The 17,028-nt window shown below is 44.9% G+C and overlaps 1 protein-coding gene across 2 annotated transcripts in view; it reads right to left on the reverse strand.

Moving 5' to 3' along the window:
• Positions 1–17,028, reverse strand: part of LRP8 (LDL receptor related protein 8) — a 310,709-nt gene that overhangs the window by 129,113 nt on the left and 164,568 nt on the right. For both annotated transcript variants that reach the window (XM_040360464.1, XM_040360463.1), the window contains one exon: positions 695–823. In XM_040360464.1, coding sequence (XP_040216398.1) covers positions 695–823 — 129 coding nt within the window. The remainder of the gene's footprint in view (positions 1–694; positions 824–17,028) is intronic.

Consider the following 17,028-nt stretch of genomic DNA (forward strand, 5'->3'; position numbering starts at 1 on the left):
CAGCCATGTCCCCCATATCCAGCCATGTCCCCCATATGCAGCCATGTCTCCCCCCCCATATCCAGCCATGTCCCCCATATGCAGCCATGTCTCCCCCATATGCAGTCATGTCTCCCCCATATGCAGTCATGTCTCCCCCCCATATCCAGCCATTAACCCCATATGCAGCCATGTCTCCCCCCCATATCCAGCCATGTCCCCCTTACCTGCATCCCGCTGCCGCCGACTGGTTAATACGCGCGGGGAACATTACAGCTTTCATTTGAATAGCTGTAATGATTCGCGCCGCGCTGCGTATAGACACTCCCCCTTGCTCGGGATTGGACAGTTCACCCGAGCAAGGGGGAGTGTCTATACTCCCGCAAATACTCGGAATCGGTCCCGATACCGATACTAGTATCGGTAATGGGACAACCCTAGTGGCAACCACAACTACAGTGATCACCATAATCTTGAAGGTCTTGTATCAAGCAGCTTCCCTTCTGCTCAGTGACCACACGGGGTTGGTGGTTGGTACTGCCTCCATTCACAGAATGCCTTGTTTTTTTTTCAATGAATGCAAGATGTTCTCTGATTGGACAAGGTGAACATCAATGTCACTGCTCTACCTCTTCACCTTGTTCAATTCAGCCAGGACCTGGCCAGAAGGAGAAGTGGCTGAACTATGCATTTTACAACCTCTTCGCTTACTTACTGTAACTGCAGGTTGCCTCAGACTCGTCACTTCCGTCAGGGCACTCTTCCTCCCCGTCACACTTCCAGCGAGCCAAGATGCAGTGACCATTGTCACAGGTGAAGTCTGTCTCTGCACAGGTGGCTTTGGCTGTAAAAACAAAAACACAAGATATCAAGATATGTCACGTCTATAAAATACTAAGAACGTTTAAACTGTACAGGTTTTCTATAAAGCAGTGTTTCTCAAAGCAAGAGAGACTTTTACATTGAGAATACGACACAGCTCTAGATCAGGGGTGTTCAACCAGTGGCCCCGGGGGCCACATGTGGCCCGTGGAGCCCTCTGATTCGACCCACAACCTCCTGCTCTGGGATGGAATAGAATAATGTTATTAAAAGGTACGTTTATTACTAAAATCACAGTGTATATATGGGCATATCTGTTCTGCAGTGGTTACTGGGCTGCTTTCAAACTGATCCACAGCTACAGAGCACTGAGCCATAGACTTTTATGACTTTTATAGACTTTTATTATCTGCAAGCTTGGTGTGCAAAAAATCTGCAGGATAGAATAGAAGTCTATGGCAAAGAGCAGCTAACCTGCAGGAAAGCCACAGGTGAACTGTGCTGCACACGCAGTGCGGGTAAACAGTGCATCAGTGTGAAAGCAGCCTTAGGCCCCTTTCACATGGTCAGTCCAACCCAATCGGACCCTTTTTTCACCTCTAAGGAGTGGTAGATGTAAATAGACTTGTGTCTATATACAAACGCCTAGCTCAAATCCGATCCGCAAAAAAATAAAAAAATAAAAATAAAAAAAAGGAGTAGAGTGGGCTCTACAGGAATAGAGTGGGCTGCCATCCACCCGCTCCGCTCATTGTGGCCGCGACCAGTTACCAAGTCGCTTAAGTGTTCCTCGCTCTTTAAAAACCTAGATGGTCCCTGCCAAGGAGATCCCATTTGGTTTAGAGCGGTGGGTACCAGTGGCGTCACTAGGGTTGGTGTCACCCGGTGCGGTAAAACATGGTGTCCCCCCCCCTCTGTCTAGGCTGCCCAGCACCAAGCAGGCAGCGCACCCCAAACCAGCCCCTGTAAATGATAGTATAGGGCAGTAAAGTGGCAGGTTAGGGTAGTATAGAGTGGTATAGTGGCAGGTTGGTGTAGTGGGGTGGTATAGGGCATGTTGGGGTGATATAGGGTAGTTTGGGGTGGTATAGGGAAAGTTAGGGTTGCATAGGGCAGGTTGGGGTGGTATAGGGAAAGTTAGGGTGGTACAGTGCAAGTTAGGGTGGCATAGGGCAAGTTGGGATGGCATGGGAAAGGTTGGGGTGGTACAGGGCAAGTTAGGGTGGCATTGGGCAGGTTGGGGTGGTATAGGGAAAGTTATGGTGGCATAGGGCAGATTGGGGTGGTACAGGGCAAGTTAGGGTGGCATTGGGCAGGTTGGGGTGGTATAGGGAAAGTTATGGTGGCATAGGGCAGATTGGGGTGGTACAGGGCAAGTTAGGGTGGCACAGGGCAAGTTGGGGTGGCATGGGAACGTTTGGGGTGGTACAGGGCAGGCTGGGGTGGTACAGGGCAGGCTGGGGTGGTACAGGGCAGGCTGGGGTGGTACAGGGCAGGCTGGGGTGGTACAGGGCAGGCTGGGGTGGCACAGGGCAGGCTGGGGTGGCACAGGGCAGGCTGGGGTGGCACAGGGCAGGCTGGGGTGGCACAGGGCAGGCTGGGGTGGCACAGGGCAGGCTGGGGTGGCACAGGGCAGGCTGGGGTGGCACAGGGCAGGCTGGGGTGGTACAGGGCAGGCTGGGGTGGTACAGGGCAGGCTGGGGTGGTACAGGGCAGGCTGGGGTGGTACAGGGCAGGCTGGGGTGGTACAGGGAAGGCTGGGGTGGTACAGGGCAGGCTGGGGTGGTACAGGGCAGGCTGGGGTGGTACAAGGCAGGCTGGGCATGTCAGCTAAAAAAAATACGGGATGGTGTCACCCCTCTAGCGGGTGTCATCGGGTGCGGACCACACCCCCCTAGCAATGCTAGGTACTAGGGGGTAGATTCAGTTTTAAAGTAAACCAAAACCAGTAAACCAGTTATAAAAAGTAAAACCAAAACTTAAAGTGGAAGTAAAGGCAAAACCGAACTCTAAACCTACTCGGCCATATTCTAAGCCTAATCTATCTAGACCTGTAACGGAAAAAAAAATCTCTATATCTACTTATTCAGCAGCCACTCTAGTCCGGTCCTAGGCTGAGCGGTCAGTGGAGGCTTCCGTGTGTAGGAGAGGCAGCAGACAACGGAAGCTCCATACTAATGCCTAGTACACACACGCACAATAAGATTATCGGACTAATTAACTTTTCAGTTTTTTTTTTTTTGCATGCTAGTCTCCGTATAAATAAAAAATGAAGCGGTTACTAAAGTTACAAAAAATTCTCGGACAACAGAATAAAAATTCAGAAGTGATGTAATGTGCCCATTCCAGCATGACTATAAATCCAACTTAAAGTGGAAGGAAAGGCAAAACCTAACTATATCTAAACTTACCCTCAGACACATTCTAAGCCTAATCCATCTAGCCCTGTAATAAAAAAAATTATTGCTAGTTGCCCATTCTAAAGCCGCTCCAGTCTGGTCTCCAGCAGTGTACAGGAGAAAGCCGGCTGGAAAATGCCTGGGAAGTGACATCACACACAGACTAAATGCCCGTACAGTACTGACTAATCATAAAATCTGGTATCGTACGAGAAAGAATTTTGTGCTTGTCCCATCAGATAATTGCACATGAATTGTTGTCATCGGCCCTTGAAAGCTGTGTACTAGTGAGCTGTATTTTTCGTACGATTTTCTGATCAAGTGTACGGGCCTTTAGTCTATGTGTGATGAAGCGGCTTCAGATTAAGTATAGCAATCTTTTTTTTCTTTTTTTTTTTACAGGGTTAGATAGATTGGCCCAGATTCAGAGAGAGCAGGGCGCACATTACGCCGCCGTAGAGCAAACACCGTAGGCTACGCCAACGTAGCGCGGAGAGGCAAGCATTGCATTCAGCAAGCTAGTGCTCCCAACGCGACGCCGGCGTGGGTTTCGAAGGCGCACGCCGGCGTAGGTGGAAGTGGGCGTGACCCCATGCAAATGAGGAGTGACCCCATGCAAATGATGGTCCGAGCGCCAGACAGGTACGCATACACGAACTGCGCATGCGCCGTGACGTGGACGCATGCACAGCACCCCCCTGCGCCTGCTCACAACCACGCCGGCACAACTGCCTAAGCTATGCCAGGTCATCGCGTACGCCGTGAACATAACGTACGCCCAGCCAGACACACGTCCAACGCACAATACGCCAGCTTGTGTTCCCTGGTGCACTACAAATTTTATTGTGATACAGTCTATACAGCCTATAAAAAATGTTAACGCCTTGGAAGTTTTCACTGTTTTGTCATAGAAGACAATCATAGTGGTCAACATAATATACTCTTTAACTAGTTCCTGACCAGCTCACACAGATATACTGCAGCAGAATGGCTCCCCTGGGCGAAATTCTGTACGGGTACGTCCTTCTCTATTTCAACAAACAGAGGGCGTGAGCGCACCACGTTTGGGCAACGTTTTGTAGGCACTGTATATAAAGACTGCGTTAATGTAAATATATTTAGACCTGCAAGCAAACGTTATTTCAAGGCGTGCATTCTCAATTTATATTTAAAGCCCTAAAGATCTATATAAACACAACCTTGAGGAGTCATTAGTGGATCGCAACATGAATATTTCTCCTAGAATGTGTACACTGGGAATGCGTGCAAAGCGAGCCGGAACAACTTGGCTTTTTCTTGTTATCCCAAGCAGACGTGTCACACGGGCACTTTCACGCGCATCGTAGTCTAGTCACACGTGATACGGTCTGTCATGCACAGTTCTGCTTTTTAAGGCGGCAGGAAAATGGATTGTTGAGCTGGCAGTATAATAGTTTCTCCGGCACTGCAGAGCACCGCTTTATATATCTTTTATATAACTTCCACTCAAGATCCAGCAGAAAACATCAGCAGAACGCCAAGGAAAATACAAAGGTCTGAAAAATGCAGTATAGCAAATGGGTTTGCAATTCCATTGCCAACTGTGAACTTCGGTCTGAACGGAATTAAATCACATTGTACGAAATTCCATTCTACCACTTATTTTCGGCATGGAAAGGAATTTAGAGAGGCTTAAAGAGAAAATAAGAAACCCGAAGAAGCGAAGAATACGTAAAATCAGAAAAGGGAGGGGGGAGGGGCAGGGTCTAAGCTTGTGATTGGACAATAAGAAAAAAAAGAAGAACTCACCACTCTGTTGTAATTGGCTTCTAGCGCTGACCCTGTCTCTAAAAGTGTGCATGCTGCTAAACAGAGAATTGCAGAGGGCTGCTATTGGGTCTAAATAAGGTATGTCAACTCAATGTAAAAAATATTTAGTTTTTACTTTAATACATAGTATTTTAAATGACATATAACTGGAGTTTACCTTTAAAGTAGATGTAAACAATGTAGATAATAAGATTTCCCATCATCTGTGCCCAGTCTTGCCACACAGAGTTAATCCAGCGCTGAGCAATCCTCTTTTTATTGTTCAGTGAAATAAAACAGACTTCCAGATAAAGACCAAAGTCCTTGCTTGAGTGACAGGTTATTTACTTATCTCATGCACTAGCTTGCAGACATTCACAACTTCTGTAAAGTGCACAATTCACATCCCCCTCCCCTCTCCTCCTCTCCTCTCTTGTCCAGCTCTCCCAGGGATTGGCTGTCTTTCCTGTGTTTTGATTAAATGTTTTCAAAATATGGGGTGATCCACAGTTCAGTGTAAACAGCCATCAGAATATATACATAGACAAGAAGCTGTGCATGTCTGCAAGCTAGTGCACGGGATATGTAAATAATATGTCACTCAAGCAAGGACTTTGGTCTTTATCTGGAAGTCTGTTTTATTTCACTGAACAATAAAAAGAGGATTGCTCAGAGCTGGATTAACGCTGTGTGGCAAGATTGGGCACAGATGATAGGAAATCGTATTCTCTACATTGTGACATAAAAAAAAATGTTTTGGGTTTACATCCACTTTAAAGCTGAACTTCAGGCACATATGAATAAAATAAAAAAACACTAATGAGAGCAGTAATGGGCTTAAAGTGGATCTTCACTGCATCCGATCAGCAGAAAACAAAAACACTAGGCAATTAATTTTCATATTTAAAGCAAACGCCCTCATCCATTTATGTCTCCATGCTTTATTTTGTTGAGAAATCCCTTTGATAAACACCCACTAGCATTTCTGGCCGTGGACATCTTAAGTAAGGGCAAACGATTCATTTACTTCCTGGAATCCATCTGCCTGTTGCTCAAGCTGTGATGGATGTGAAAATAAAATGAATATTTTATTATATTCTTTTTATTATTAGAATCACTTAAATGTTGCCAAATGTTGCTTTTCTTATATTCTTATATATTGTTTTATATTTCTTTATTTCTTGATTGATATATGGTATAATACATATGTATGTGAGTGTATTAGAAAATGATTTTCCTTGATAAGATTTGTCAGATATGTTTTTTTAAGTATATTTCAACTTGGATGGATGTACAAAAGGATAAAGGAGAGTTCACCTTCCATTTTCTCCTTCTGTTTCTCATCTTTCAAATGTGTCCTCCGGCCCTTCCCCCTACTGCATTCCTAAATGGCTTCACTTTAAAACCCCCTCCTTGTCTGCTTTACTGAGAGAACTTTTATGCCACGAGGGCAAGAAGAACATGCAATAGGAAACCATCCCTATATGGACTGACCAATGAGGGCTTCATGCCAAGGACAAATCACACAGGGGGTGGGTGAGGGGAGGGGAGGGTGAGTGGGAGTAAAATGTATAATGTGAACCTATCAAATGTGCTTGTGTGTGTGTGTGATGTCATATTGTTTATAAAAAGACCAATAAATGGGTTTGGCCTCTCTGTTGGGACTGAGCCGAGAAAAGGTGAGGATGTGAAATCTCTCTCTGGTTTGCATGCTCTCACCTTATTAATTTGAATCAAACGGCAGAATGGGTAATCCTGAGGTTGTATCAGGGCCTCATCCACATCAAAGCATGCATGCAGGATAGTGGGAAAAAAAAACACCTCCCCTCATGAAGACTCCTGGGATGTATGACATAATTTGCCTAGGCAAGAAACCAGGAAGGAACAAAGGAAATGTAGGTAAAAGAAAAAGCTTTAAACAAGTAAAGATGATATACTTTCCTATCTATCTGTTTACTTATGCTAGCAGCATGAGGATTAAACATAATTAATGTTGATTGGGAGAGAGAAGTTCCACTTTAAAATGGTTCTAAAGGCTGACGGTTTAACAGTTTAACGGTCTGTGAACACAGTTTTCTGTGCCATCCAAAAAGGCAGGTTAAAGCTCCATCATGCAAAGAAGAAGCCATATCTGAGCATGATCCAGAAAATGCCAACGTCTTCTCTGGACCAAAGCTCGTTTAAAATGGTCTGCTGCAAAGTAAAAAACTGTTCTGTTGTCAAACAAATATAAATTTGGCATTGTTTTTGTCAACCATGGGCGCCACATCCTCTAGACTAAAAGGAGTAGAGGAACCTTTCAGCTTGCTATCTGCACTCAGTTCAAAAGCCTCCATCTCTGAAGGTATTGGGGTGCATTAGTGTGTGTGGAATGGGCAGCTTGCACATCTGAAAAAGCACCATCAATGCTGGAAGATATATCCAGGTTATAGAGAAGCATATGCGCCCATCCAGACGTCATATTTTTCAGGGAAGGCCTTGCATATTTCAGCAGGACACTGATAAACTGGCTACTGCATCTACGACAACAGCATGGCTTCTTAGTAGGAGACCCAGGGTGCTTAACTGGCCTGCTTGCAGTCCAGACCTTTCACAAAGGCCCCTTTCACACTGGGGCGGTTTGCAGGCGCTATTGCGCCAAAAATAGAGCCTGTAAACCGTCCTAAAACAACAGCTGCCGTTTCTCCAGTGTAAAAGCCTGAGAGCTTTCAAACTGGAGTGGTGTGCTAGCAGGACCGTTCCAAAAGTCCTGCTAGATGCATCTTTGAAGCGGTGAAGGAGCGGTTTACCGCTCCTCCACCGCTTCTTCCCAGTGAAATGGGAAACCGCGGCTATACCGAGGCGCATTGCGGGCAGTATTTTTCGGGCGCTAGTGGGGGGTAAAACCGCACCGCTAGCGGCTGAATCCTGCCGAAATTCCAACAGTAAAGCACCGCTTAAAAATAGCGGCACTTTATCGCCACCGCACCTCCCGCCCAAATGTGAAAGGGGCCAAAACATTTAGTGCATCTTAAGATGAAAAATATAACAAAGATGACCCAGGACTGTTGAGCAGTTCAAATCCTGTATCAGGCAAGAATGTGACAATATTCCTCTCCCGAAAATTCAACAACTGGTCTTCTCAGTTCTCATACGTTATAAAAGAAGAGAGGAAGCTACACTGTGATAAACATGGCCCTGTCCCAACTTTTTTGAGACCTGTTGCTGCCATCAATTTCATAAATACATTTGTTATGGTAATTAAAATGGTACATTTTCCAAATTTAAAAATTGTATATGTTTTCTATTTTATAGTGTGAATAAAATAGGAGTTTGAGATTTGCAAATAATTGCATTCCGTTTTTATGAAGACTTTACACAGCATCCCAACTTTTTTGGAATTGGGGTTGTATTTTGGTAAATATATAAATGTCATCCACTTATATCTAACACTTCAAAAATGTTACAGTGATATTTAAAAGGTAAGAGGTGATGTGTTCCATGGGCATGGTTTAATTAACCTCAGAAAGCCACCCTCTGATTGTCTACATGGGAGCAGACGGGTTCTTTCCACATAACTGGAATGCACGTGCTCTCAGCATTAAACGAGACAAGTCACAAAAGCAATACGTAGGCTGCTTTGTAGAACGCCTTCTGCATGAGCAGCACTGATGATTGGAACCACATATTACAAAGCACGCTATGCTCTCTGGAGAGCGCAATGTGCTTTATGATATATAATTTGAGTGCATTCACTCGGGCACAAGGAGCCGTACACCATGGAAGACAAAAATATATCTGTGCCTGAGAGTGACAGGCGTTTGTGTACAGCCAACATGTATAGTGCCTTGAAAAAGTATTCATACCCCTTGAATTTTTTGTCATTTTACAACCAAAAACTTAAATGGATTTTTTTGTGATAGACCAACACAAAGTGGCACATAATTGGGAAGTGGTTTTCAAAAAAAAAATTTTAAATAAATAATTTTTGGTCTTAACATGATAAAATGTGGAAAATTTCAAGACCAAAAATTATTGGTAAGACATTTTGAAAACCATTTACGTCTATCATAAAATCCATTTACGTTTTTGGTTGTAACATGACAAAACATGGAAAATTTCAAGGGGTATGAATACTTTTTCAAGGCACTGTATGTGCACAGTATACATACATACACTTGACACACAGAAACTTGCATGAGCCTAAATGAGAACAATGGTCAAGAGTTCATAGCAAAGAATTTGGGTAAATTCTATAAAGAGAAGGATAGTAATCAGTTTTTTTTGTAGACCCGGCTCCCTGAATCCCCCCCCCCCCGCGCTGAACCGGAGAGCTGGGCTGTGGAAGGGGTGGGAGCGGCTGGCTCAGGCTCTCATAGGCGGCCCCCTGAGATGCTGAGTCGGGTGCAGGTCCAGGCACGTGGGTTGCCCCCCGAGCATATGGTAGCGATATTTCCAAAGCCATGACCAGCTCTGTGATGTCAGCAGGCAGCGAAATTCAGCTGTCTGCTGAAAATGCAGTTCATTCTGCATTCCTGTAATCCTCAGGAGAAGTACAGCCAGATGAGCTTTGGCTCTACTTCTCCTTTAACCACTTAAGGACCGCCTCCTGCAGATATACATCGGCAGAATGGTACGGCTGGGGACAAGCACGTACCTGTACGTCCTCTTTAAGTGCCCAGGCGTTGCGACCCGGTCCGAAGCTCCGTGGCCGCAGGATCCGATCGCCGCTGGAGTCCCGCGATCGGTCCCCGGAGCTGAAGAATGGGGAGAGGTGTGTGTAAACGTTCTTCATGTGGCGCTGTCATCGATCGTGTGTTCCCTGATATAGGGAAACACGATCAATGACGTCACACGTCCAGCCCCGCCCTCCTACAGTTAGAAACACAGATGAGGTCACACTTAACCACTAGGGGGCACTGAAGGGGTTAACTCCCAAACTGCAATTGTCATTTTCACAGTAAACAATGCATTTTTAATGCATTTTTTGCTGTGAAAATGACAATGGTCCCAAAAATGTGTCAAAATTGTCCGATGTGTCCGCCATAATGTCGCAGTCACGAAAAAAATCACTGATCGCCGCCATTAGTAGTAAAAAAGTAATAATTAATAAAAATGCAATAAAACTATCCCCTATTTTGTAAACACTATAAATTTTGCGCAAACCAATCGATAAAACGCTTATTGCGATTTTTTTTTTCCAAAAATAGGTAGAAGAATGCGTATCGGCCTAAACTGAGGAAAACTTTTTTTTTTATATATATATATATTTTTGGGGGATATTTATTATAACAAAAACTAAAAAAAATTGCATTTATTTTTTCAAAATTGTCGCTCTATTTTTGTTTATAGCGCAAAAAATAAAAACCTCAGAGGTGATCAAATACCACTAAAAGAAAGCTGTATTTTTGGGGAAAAAAAGGACGCCAATTTTGTTTGGGAGCCACGATGCACGACCGCGCAATTGTCAGTTAAAGCGACGCAGTGCCGAATCGCAAAAAACGGCCAGGTCCTTTACCTGCCTAAAGGTCCGGGTCTTAAGTGGTTAATGTCCTTTAGTAATGTTCCTGCAGCTCCTCTCAGCAGATCTTGTGATCGATCCAACAAACATGTAAAGAACAAGGTAAACAAGGGTTCAGGAATTAATTAAAAACGGTATAATTTATTCCATGAAGACCACAGTATCATTTACAGAGGTTGTCTGTATTAATTCTGGGTGCAAGAGACGCTGTGCTGATGATAAACCAGGAGCCCAAAAAAGAAAAGCATTGTGATGTTACATAAGCCCCCGTGTCACTGGTGCTAGACCCGCAGTAAGCTGTCACACTGTAGGTCTAATGTCACAAAACCGGTGATCTGCCGTGCTGGTTCCAGGCATCACGGAAGTTCCAGCGCATGCGCGAACTGAGGCGCAGAGATGGTTCCAGCCATCGGGAAAGTTCCGTCAAGCACTGCGCAGGTGCAAACTTGCTGACGGAAATCCCCGAACGGCGGCCGGCATCCAGGGCGACGTGGACTTAGAGGAAAGTGGCCAGTCGGCCTCACGTCCTCGCTGCGCTCGGACGGCTCGCTTCGCTCGCTCGGCCTCCTGGCTCTTTTTTTAACATCCTCCAATCCACGGGGATGTTAAAGAATGAGCCTGGATGCCGGGCGAGGTTCGGGGATTTCCGTCGGGAAGTTTGCGCCTGCGCAGTGAGTGGAGGAACTTCCCCCATAGGGGAACATAGAGGACAAGTCACCGGGACTTATACGACATCACCATGCTTCTCTTTTTTGGGCTCCTGACTTATCAGCACAGCGTCTCTTGCGCCAAGTCAATACAATACAGCCAACCTCTGTGCAAGTGAAATCTTCTTTATAGAAAAGCGATACAATTTTTAACCAATTCCTGCCCCCTTGTTCTCCACATGCTTGTGTACAGCCTTCTGTAGAAATAAAGACAGGCTGCAGCTGTATGCTGGCAATCAAGCATCTCAGCCTTTACTTGCATACAGGGACAGATTAGCATCTTTGAACACAAATTGTCTGCATCCAAGGGAGTACCTCTGTCTGTATGCGAGCAAACTCTCTGGTGTGCGGCGATAGCTTGCAGTGTGCTTTATATGTTTTTTGGGGTTTTTTGGGCACATACACTGAGAAATTACATATTTCTACACTGAGAAATTACATATTTCTACACTGAGAAATTACATATTTCTGCACCTTGGAGTGACAGGGGTTCGTGTACAGCTACTTGTGTAAATCAATAACAGACTGCGGCTGTATGCTGGCGACTGCACATCTATTCCTGTTTGCAAGTAAGCATCCTGATCTGCAGCTGTAGAGGGTAGTGTGCTTTATATGCGTTTTACTTGGGCCCATTCACATGGGCACAGAGAGCTATACACTGATAAATATATTTCTGCACCATGAAGTGACAGGGGCTTGTGTACAGCCATGGAAAAAATACTGCGCATACTCTAAAGCATAAAAAAGTGAAAGCTGCGACTCAAAAATGTTATATAACATAAACAGCAAACAGAAAAGAGAAGGCGTCGCGCTGATAATAGTTAACAATGTGACCAGTGAAACACACAAAAATAGACCACTAACTGGTATGATCAACAATTAAAAACAGTAAATAGTACAGTTGTGGAAAACCACAATAATGGAAAGAAAAGAGTCCAACAGTGTCAAGTGATGACAATAGATATCCCCAGTGAGGAGTTGATCCACAAACAGTCCAGAAATAGTGATGATATAGCCTCCACCACATGTACACACTGGGGCAGATTCATCAAGAGATACGACGGCGGATCTCCTGATCCGCCGTCGTATCTGTGAGAGCCGACGGTCGGAGCTATGCGACTGATTCATAAGAATCAGTTCCGCATAGATCTCCCTTAGATCCGACTGGTGTAAGTCACTTACACCAGTCGAATCTTGGGCTGTAATCTCCCGCCGGCCGCTAGGTGTCGTCGCTTTTTTTTTTACACGTCGCATATGCAAATGAGGAGAACCGCCGATTCACGTCCGTACGCCCGCCCGTCGCTCTTTTTCAACGTCGTTTGCGTTCTGCTTTTTCCGGCGGATAGCTACCCCTGCTAATATGAGGGGTAGCTAATGTTAAGTATGGCCGACGTTCCCGCGCCAAGTTTTAAATTTGTTACGTCGTTTGCGTAAGTCCGTCGGGAATACGGATGGCCGTAAGTAACCTAGCCGCCGAAAACAATGACGTCCTAGCGACGTCATTTGGAGCATGCGCACTGGGCTTTTTCGCCGGCGGCGCATGCGCAGTTAAATGGGCGCGGGAAAGCGCCCGATTTAAATTGTACACTCCCCCTAGCCGCCGGGGGGAGTTAGGATCCGACGGTGCAATTTGCGAGGTAAGTGCTTTATGAATCATGCACTAGCCTCGCTAAATTGCACCGGCGGATCGTAAAACACGTAGATCTAGCGGATCTAAAGATCCGCTGATCTACATGAATCCGGGCCACTGACTCTTACCAGAGCGAGTTGATCTCTAGATTAGAAGAGATCAAATAAGCATAAACCAATGGAATCCTTAAGATGATGTCATCAAGCCAAACAATAACTGGTGTATTCCTCAGACTGTGCCTCGGTAAAAAGGTATATGCAGAAAAAGGAGGGAACTCGCATAGCGTAAAAACGTAGGATAATTTATTAAAACAAACAGATGTACACTTACATCAGTAGAGAAATCAGGGAGCATTTAAAAATAAGCTGGCCTGCTTCCAGAACGTGTAGCCCGTATCTTCTGGGTCCGATCACGTGGTGCGATGACGTCAGAACGTCGCCTCCCAACGCTTGTGTACAGCCACCTGTGCAAATTAAAGACAGGCTGCGGCTGTATGCTGGCAACTGCACATCTATCCCCGTTTGCAAGTAAACACCCAGATATGCAGCTGTAGAGGGTAGTGTGCTTTATGTTTTGCGCTATATTTGGGCTCATTCACATGGGTGCTGACAGCTGTATACTAAGAAAGATGAGCCTACTTCTACCCTCGGAAGTGACAGGTGGCTGCATATAGCTACCTATACAAATCAATGACAGACTGTGGCTCTTCACTGGTAATTTCACATCTGGGGATAGATCGGTGACCTTGGACAGAAATGATCTGCATTTAGGAATGCACTTCCTTCTGTGTATGCAGATACTGTTCTATGAAGCCTGGTGGACTCCAACTAACTAAAATTACCAACCTTTTATGTCACTGAAGGATTCTAGTTCAAAGATTTGATCTCCAGGATATCAGCACATGAGTACCTAGCTCCACTCAGTTGCTATGGACATGGCTCACTCTCTGTTGGATTTTCAATTTACTTTGCATTACAGAACATGCAGCTATGGGGGGAAGGGGCCGGTCTGTACACTCTGGTAGGCTTATCTCCCAAATAGTGTGAAATGCTATTGAGTGGACCAGTCCACCTGCATCCATCCACTGGAAACATTTACAGCAATCCTTCACCAAAAAAAAATTGCACATGCAGTAGTTCATGAACTAGACATATTGGCCCGGATTCACATACATTGGCGCATATTTATGCCACCGTAGCGTATCTCTTTTACGCTATGCCAGCACAGTGCACAGAGGCAAGCACTGGATTCACAAAGCACTTGATCCCACTCGCTGTTAAAGATACGCTGGGTTTCCTCGGCGTAAGCCAGTGGAAGTGGGCGCGAGCCATGCTAATGAGGCGTGACCCCATGCAAATGATGGGCCAAGTGTTTTCTTAGAGTACTTAAAACGAACGGCGCATGCGCCGTCCCATGGCCGCATCCCAGTGCGCATGCTCAGAATCACGTCGAAACAACTGCCTAAGATACGTTGAATCACTGCCTACGACGTGAACTTAACCTACGCCTAGTCATATTCACGTACAACGTAAACGACAAAAGATACGACGGCTTGTGTTCCCTGGTCCATACCATTGTATGAGTTGCGCCTCCTATATAGGAAATAACTTTACGCCGGACGTAGGACATACGCAAACCGCGTATATGATGCGCCGGCGCAACTACGTTTGTGAATCGGCGTATCTCCCTCATTTGCATATGTGCATAGAAAATCTATGGGAGCGGCAAATGCGCCCGGCATAAATATGCGCCCACGATACGACGGCGTAGGCAAGTTACGTCGGTCGTAGGAAGCCTATTTTCAGGCGTATCTAGTTTTGTGGGCACGGCGCAGAGATACGACGGCGCATAGTTACACTTACGCGGCATATCTCGAGATACGTCGGCGTAGGTGCTTTGTGAATCCAGGCCATTATGTGTTTTGCTGAGCTTGGCCATATCTGGCATTATGTTACACTAAAATAAAATTCACACTTAGTGCAGCCATGCTGAATAATGATCTGTATAACAGTCGAAGGACTCCTCAATCTTTTCTCACGTGTATTGTTGGAGATGACCTAAGAATGCCAAAACTCATATTACGTAGAAACCTTCCAAATTTAGTTGAAGTAAACCTGTAATATCTAATAATAGCTAATGAAAGGAGAGCAATAAGTAATATAACTAGAAAGGACAGCAGGAGGGACGTTTAATGTGTTAATTAAACATACCTTCATGCTTTCCTTTTACGAGTCATGTAGCGCTAGAATACTGTTGGCTCAATGCTTGCAGTCCATGCCTTTGACTGGTTGGTGAGTTAAGCTATGGAATGTTCTGTTTTTGTCTTTCATGCCCTCTACTTCCCGCCACGGACCACCATTTGCAGTGTCTAATTTAATAAAATTATAGCAAGGACCAGAGGCATTGAGCCAACAGTACAGCTGAGCTTCCTGCAGTTTTCCAAAAGCCGCAACTCGCAAAGGACATTAAGGTTGTAGGTGTAATTAAGACCACTGGTACCTCCCGCTGTCCTTCATTCTAGTTCCTGGAGCTTCCCTTGGGAAGACAAGGCTGGTGGTACCCATTTATCATCCTCCTGAGCGTAACAGAAACCCTCAATACATGGGGGTGCTAAAATTTACAAATATTGACATCAGTTCATAAATCTAAGATCTGGTACCAGTGTATGCAATGGGTGTCTGCCAGAGGCACAGCATATTGCAGTGATGGCGAACCTTGGCAACCCAGATATTTTGGAACTACATTTCCCACGAAGCCCATGCACTCTGCAGTGTAGCTGAGCATTGTGGGAAATGTAGTTCCAAAACATCTGGGGTGCCAAGGATCGCCATCACTGGCATATTGCATTGAGGGATGAAGGTGCAAAGCAAAACTTGTATTCGCATATTGCATTAACCCTTGTTCTGGAACTATCAAGATGTGCAAGACCATACCAAGGTATTGACCCGCCTGGAAAAATGTGGCATTCACATTTGTGGACTACTGTCCATTACAACTATATGAGCTTGTTGGACATCTCATTTCAAAACCAGGGGAATTAAAGTGGAGTTCCACCCATAAATATAACATTACATCAGTAGTTTTAAAAAAATGTCATTAGTCCTTTAAGAATTTTTTTTTTTTTTTAGATGCCTTCAAAGTGTTGTTGCTAGGCAGAATAGTTAATCTTCCCTCTTCCTGCACCTAGGTGCTTAAGCTTTCTAACCTACACCGCACAGACTCCTGGGAATGTAGTGGGTGTAACTTTCCAGGAGTCTGAAGTGTCAACTTCCTCTGACACTCCCGTTGCTATTGAAACCTGATCTGAAACCTATTACACTGCTTGAGCAGCACTGAGCATGTGCGAGATCTGCAAGGCTGAAATCCAGGAAGTCATACAGTCTGGCTTCATGATGCCCACACTTAAGATGGCCCCAGTCAATTTCTATTTTATAAAGTGTCTAAATGCTGTAACAACCTAACAAAATGGACCTTAGTTTACAGACTAACTTTACTAGAATACATTAAGCTTGTGCATTACAGGGGTATTTATATTTAAAAAGTGAAATTGTGGCCGGAACTCCACTTTAATATGAAGTTGGCTTCCGCGTTGCATCTAAAACAGCTTCATTCTTCTGTAAAGGATTAACACAGGGTTTTGATGGGTTCTGTGTTGTGTGGGTTAGGCATTGATGATAAACAAGAAAATCTGGCTTGCAATTGGTATCCCAATTTACCCCAAATGTGTTCAGTAAGGTTGACATCAGGGCTCTGTTCAGGCCACTCAAGTTCTTTCACACCAAACTCAAACCACGTGTTTATGGAGCTAGCTTTGTACACAGGGGCAGGAGTATGCTTAAAAATATAGGGCCTTTCCTAAACTATTGCACCAAGGAAGAAAGCGCACAATTATCTGAAATGTCTTTGTATGCCCTAGTATTAACCAAACTTTACTTTGGCAGGCTGTCAACATGTCTACATATTGTTGGTCTTAGGCCTCATTTACATGGCCTTCCAAGGCTGTACACAAACCAGATTAGTGTGTTTGTGTGGTGGGTACAGCCAGGAGTTTGTAATTAGATGCGCAGGTCAGCCTGTACATTGACAGGTTCTTCCACGTTTACATGTAATCGCACATGGAGCAATTACCTAGCAACAAACATGCAGCCCTGAATCCAAACGGTCTACTTATAGGGCAATCTGTCTAATTGCTACTAGATAGTG

The sequence above is a fragment of the Rana temporaria genome, chromosome 7 (assembly GCF_905171775.1).
Source record: "Rana temporaria chromosome 7, aRanTem1.1, whole genome shotgun sequence".
Classification (NCBI taxonomy): Eukaryota; Metazoa; Chordata; class Amphibia; order Anura; family Ranidae; genus Rana; species Rana temporaria.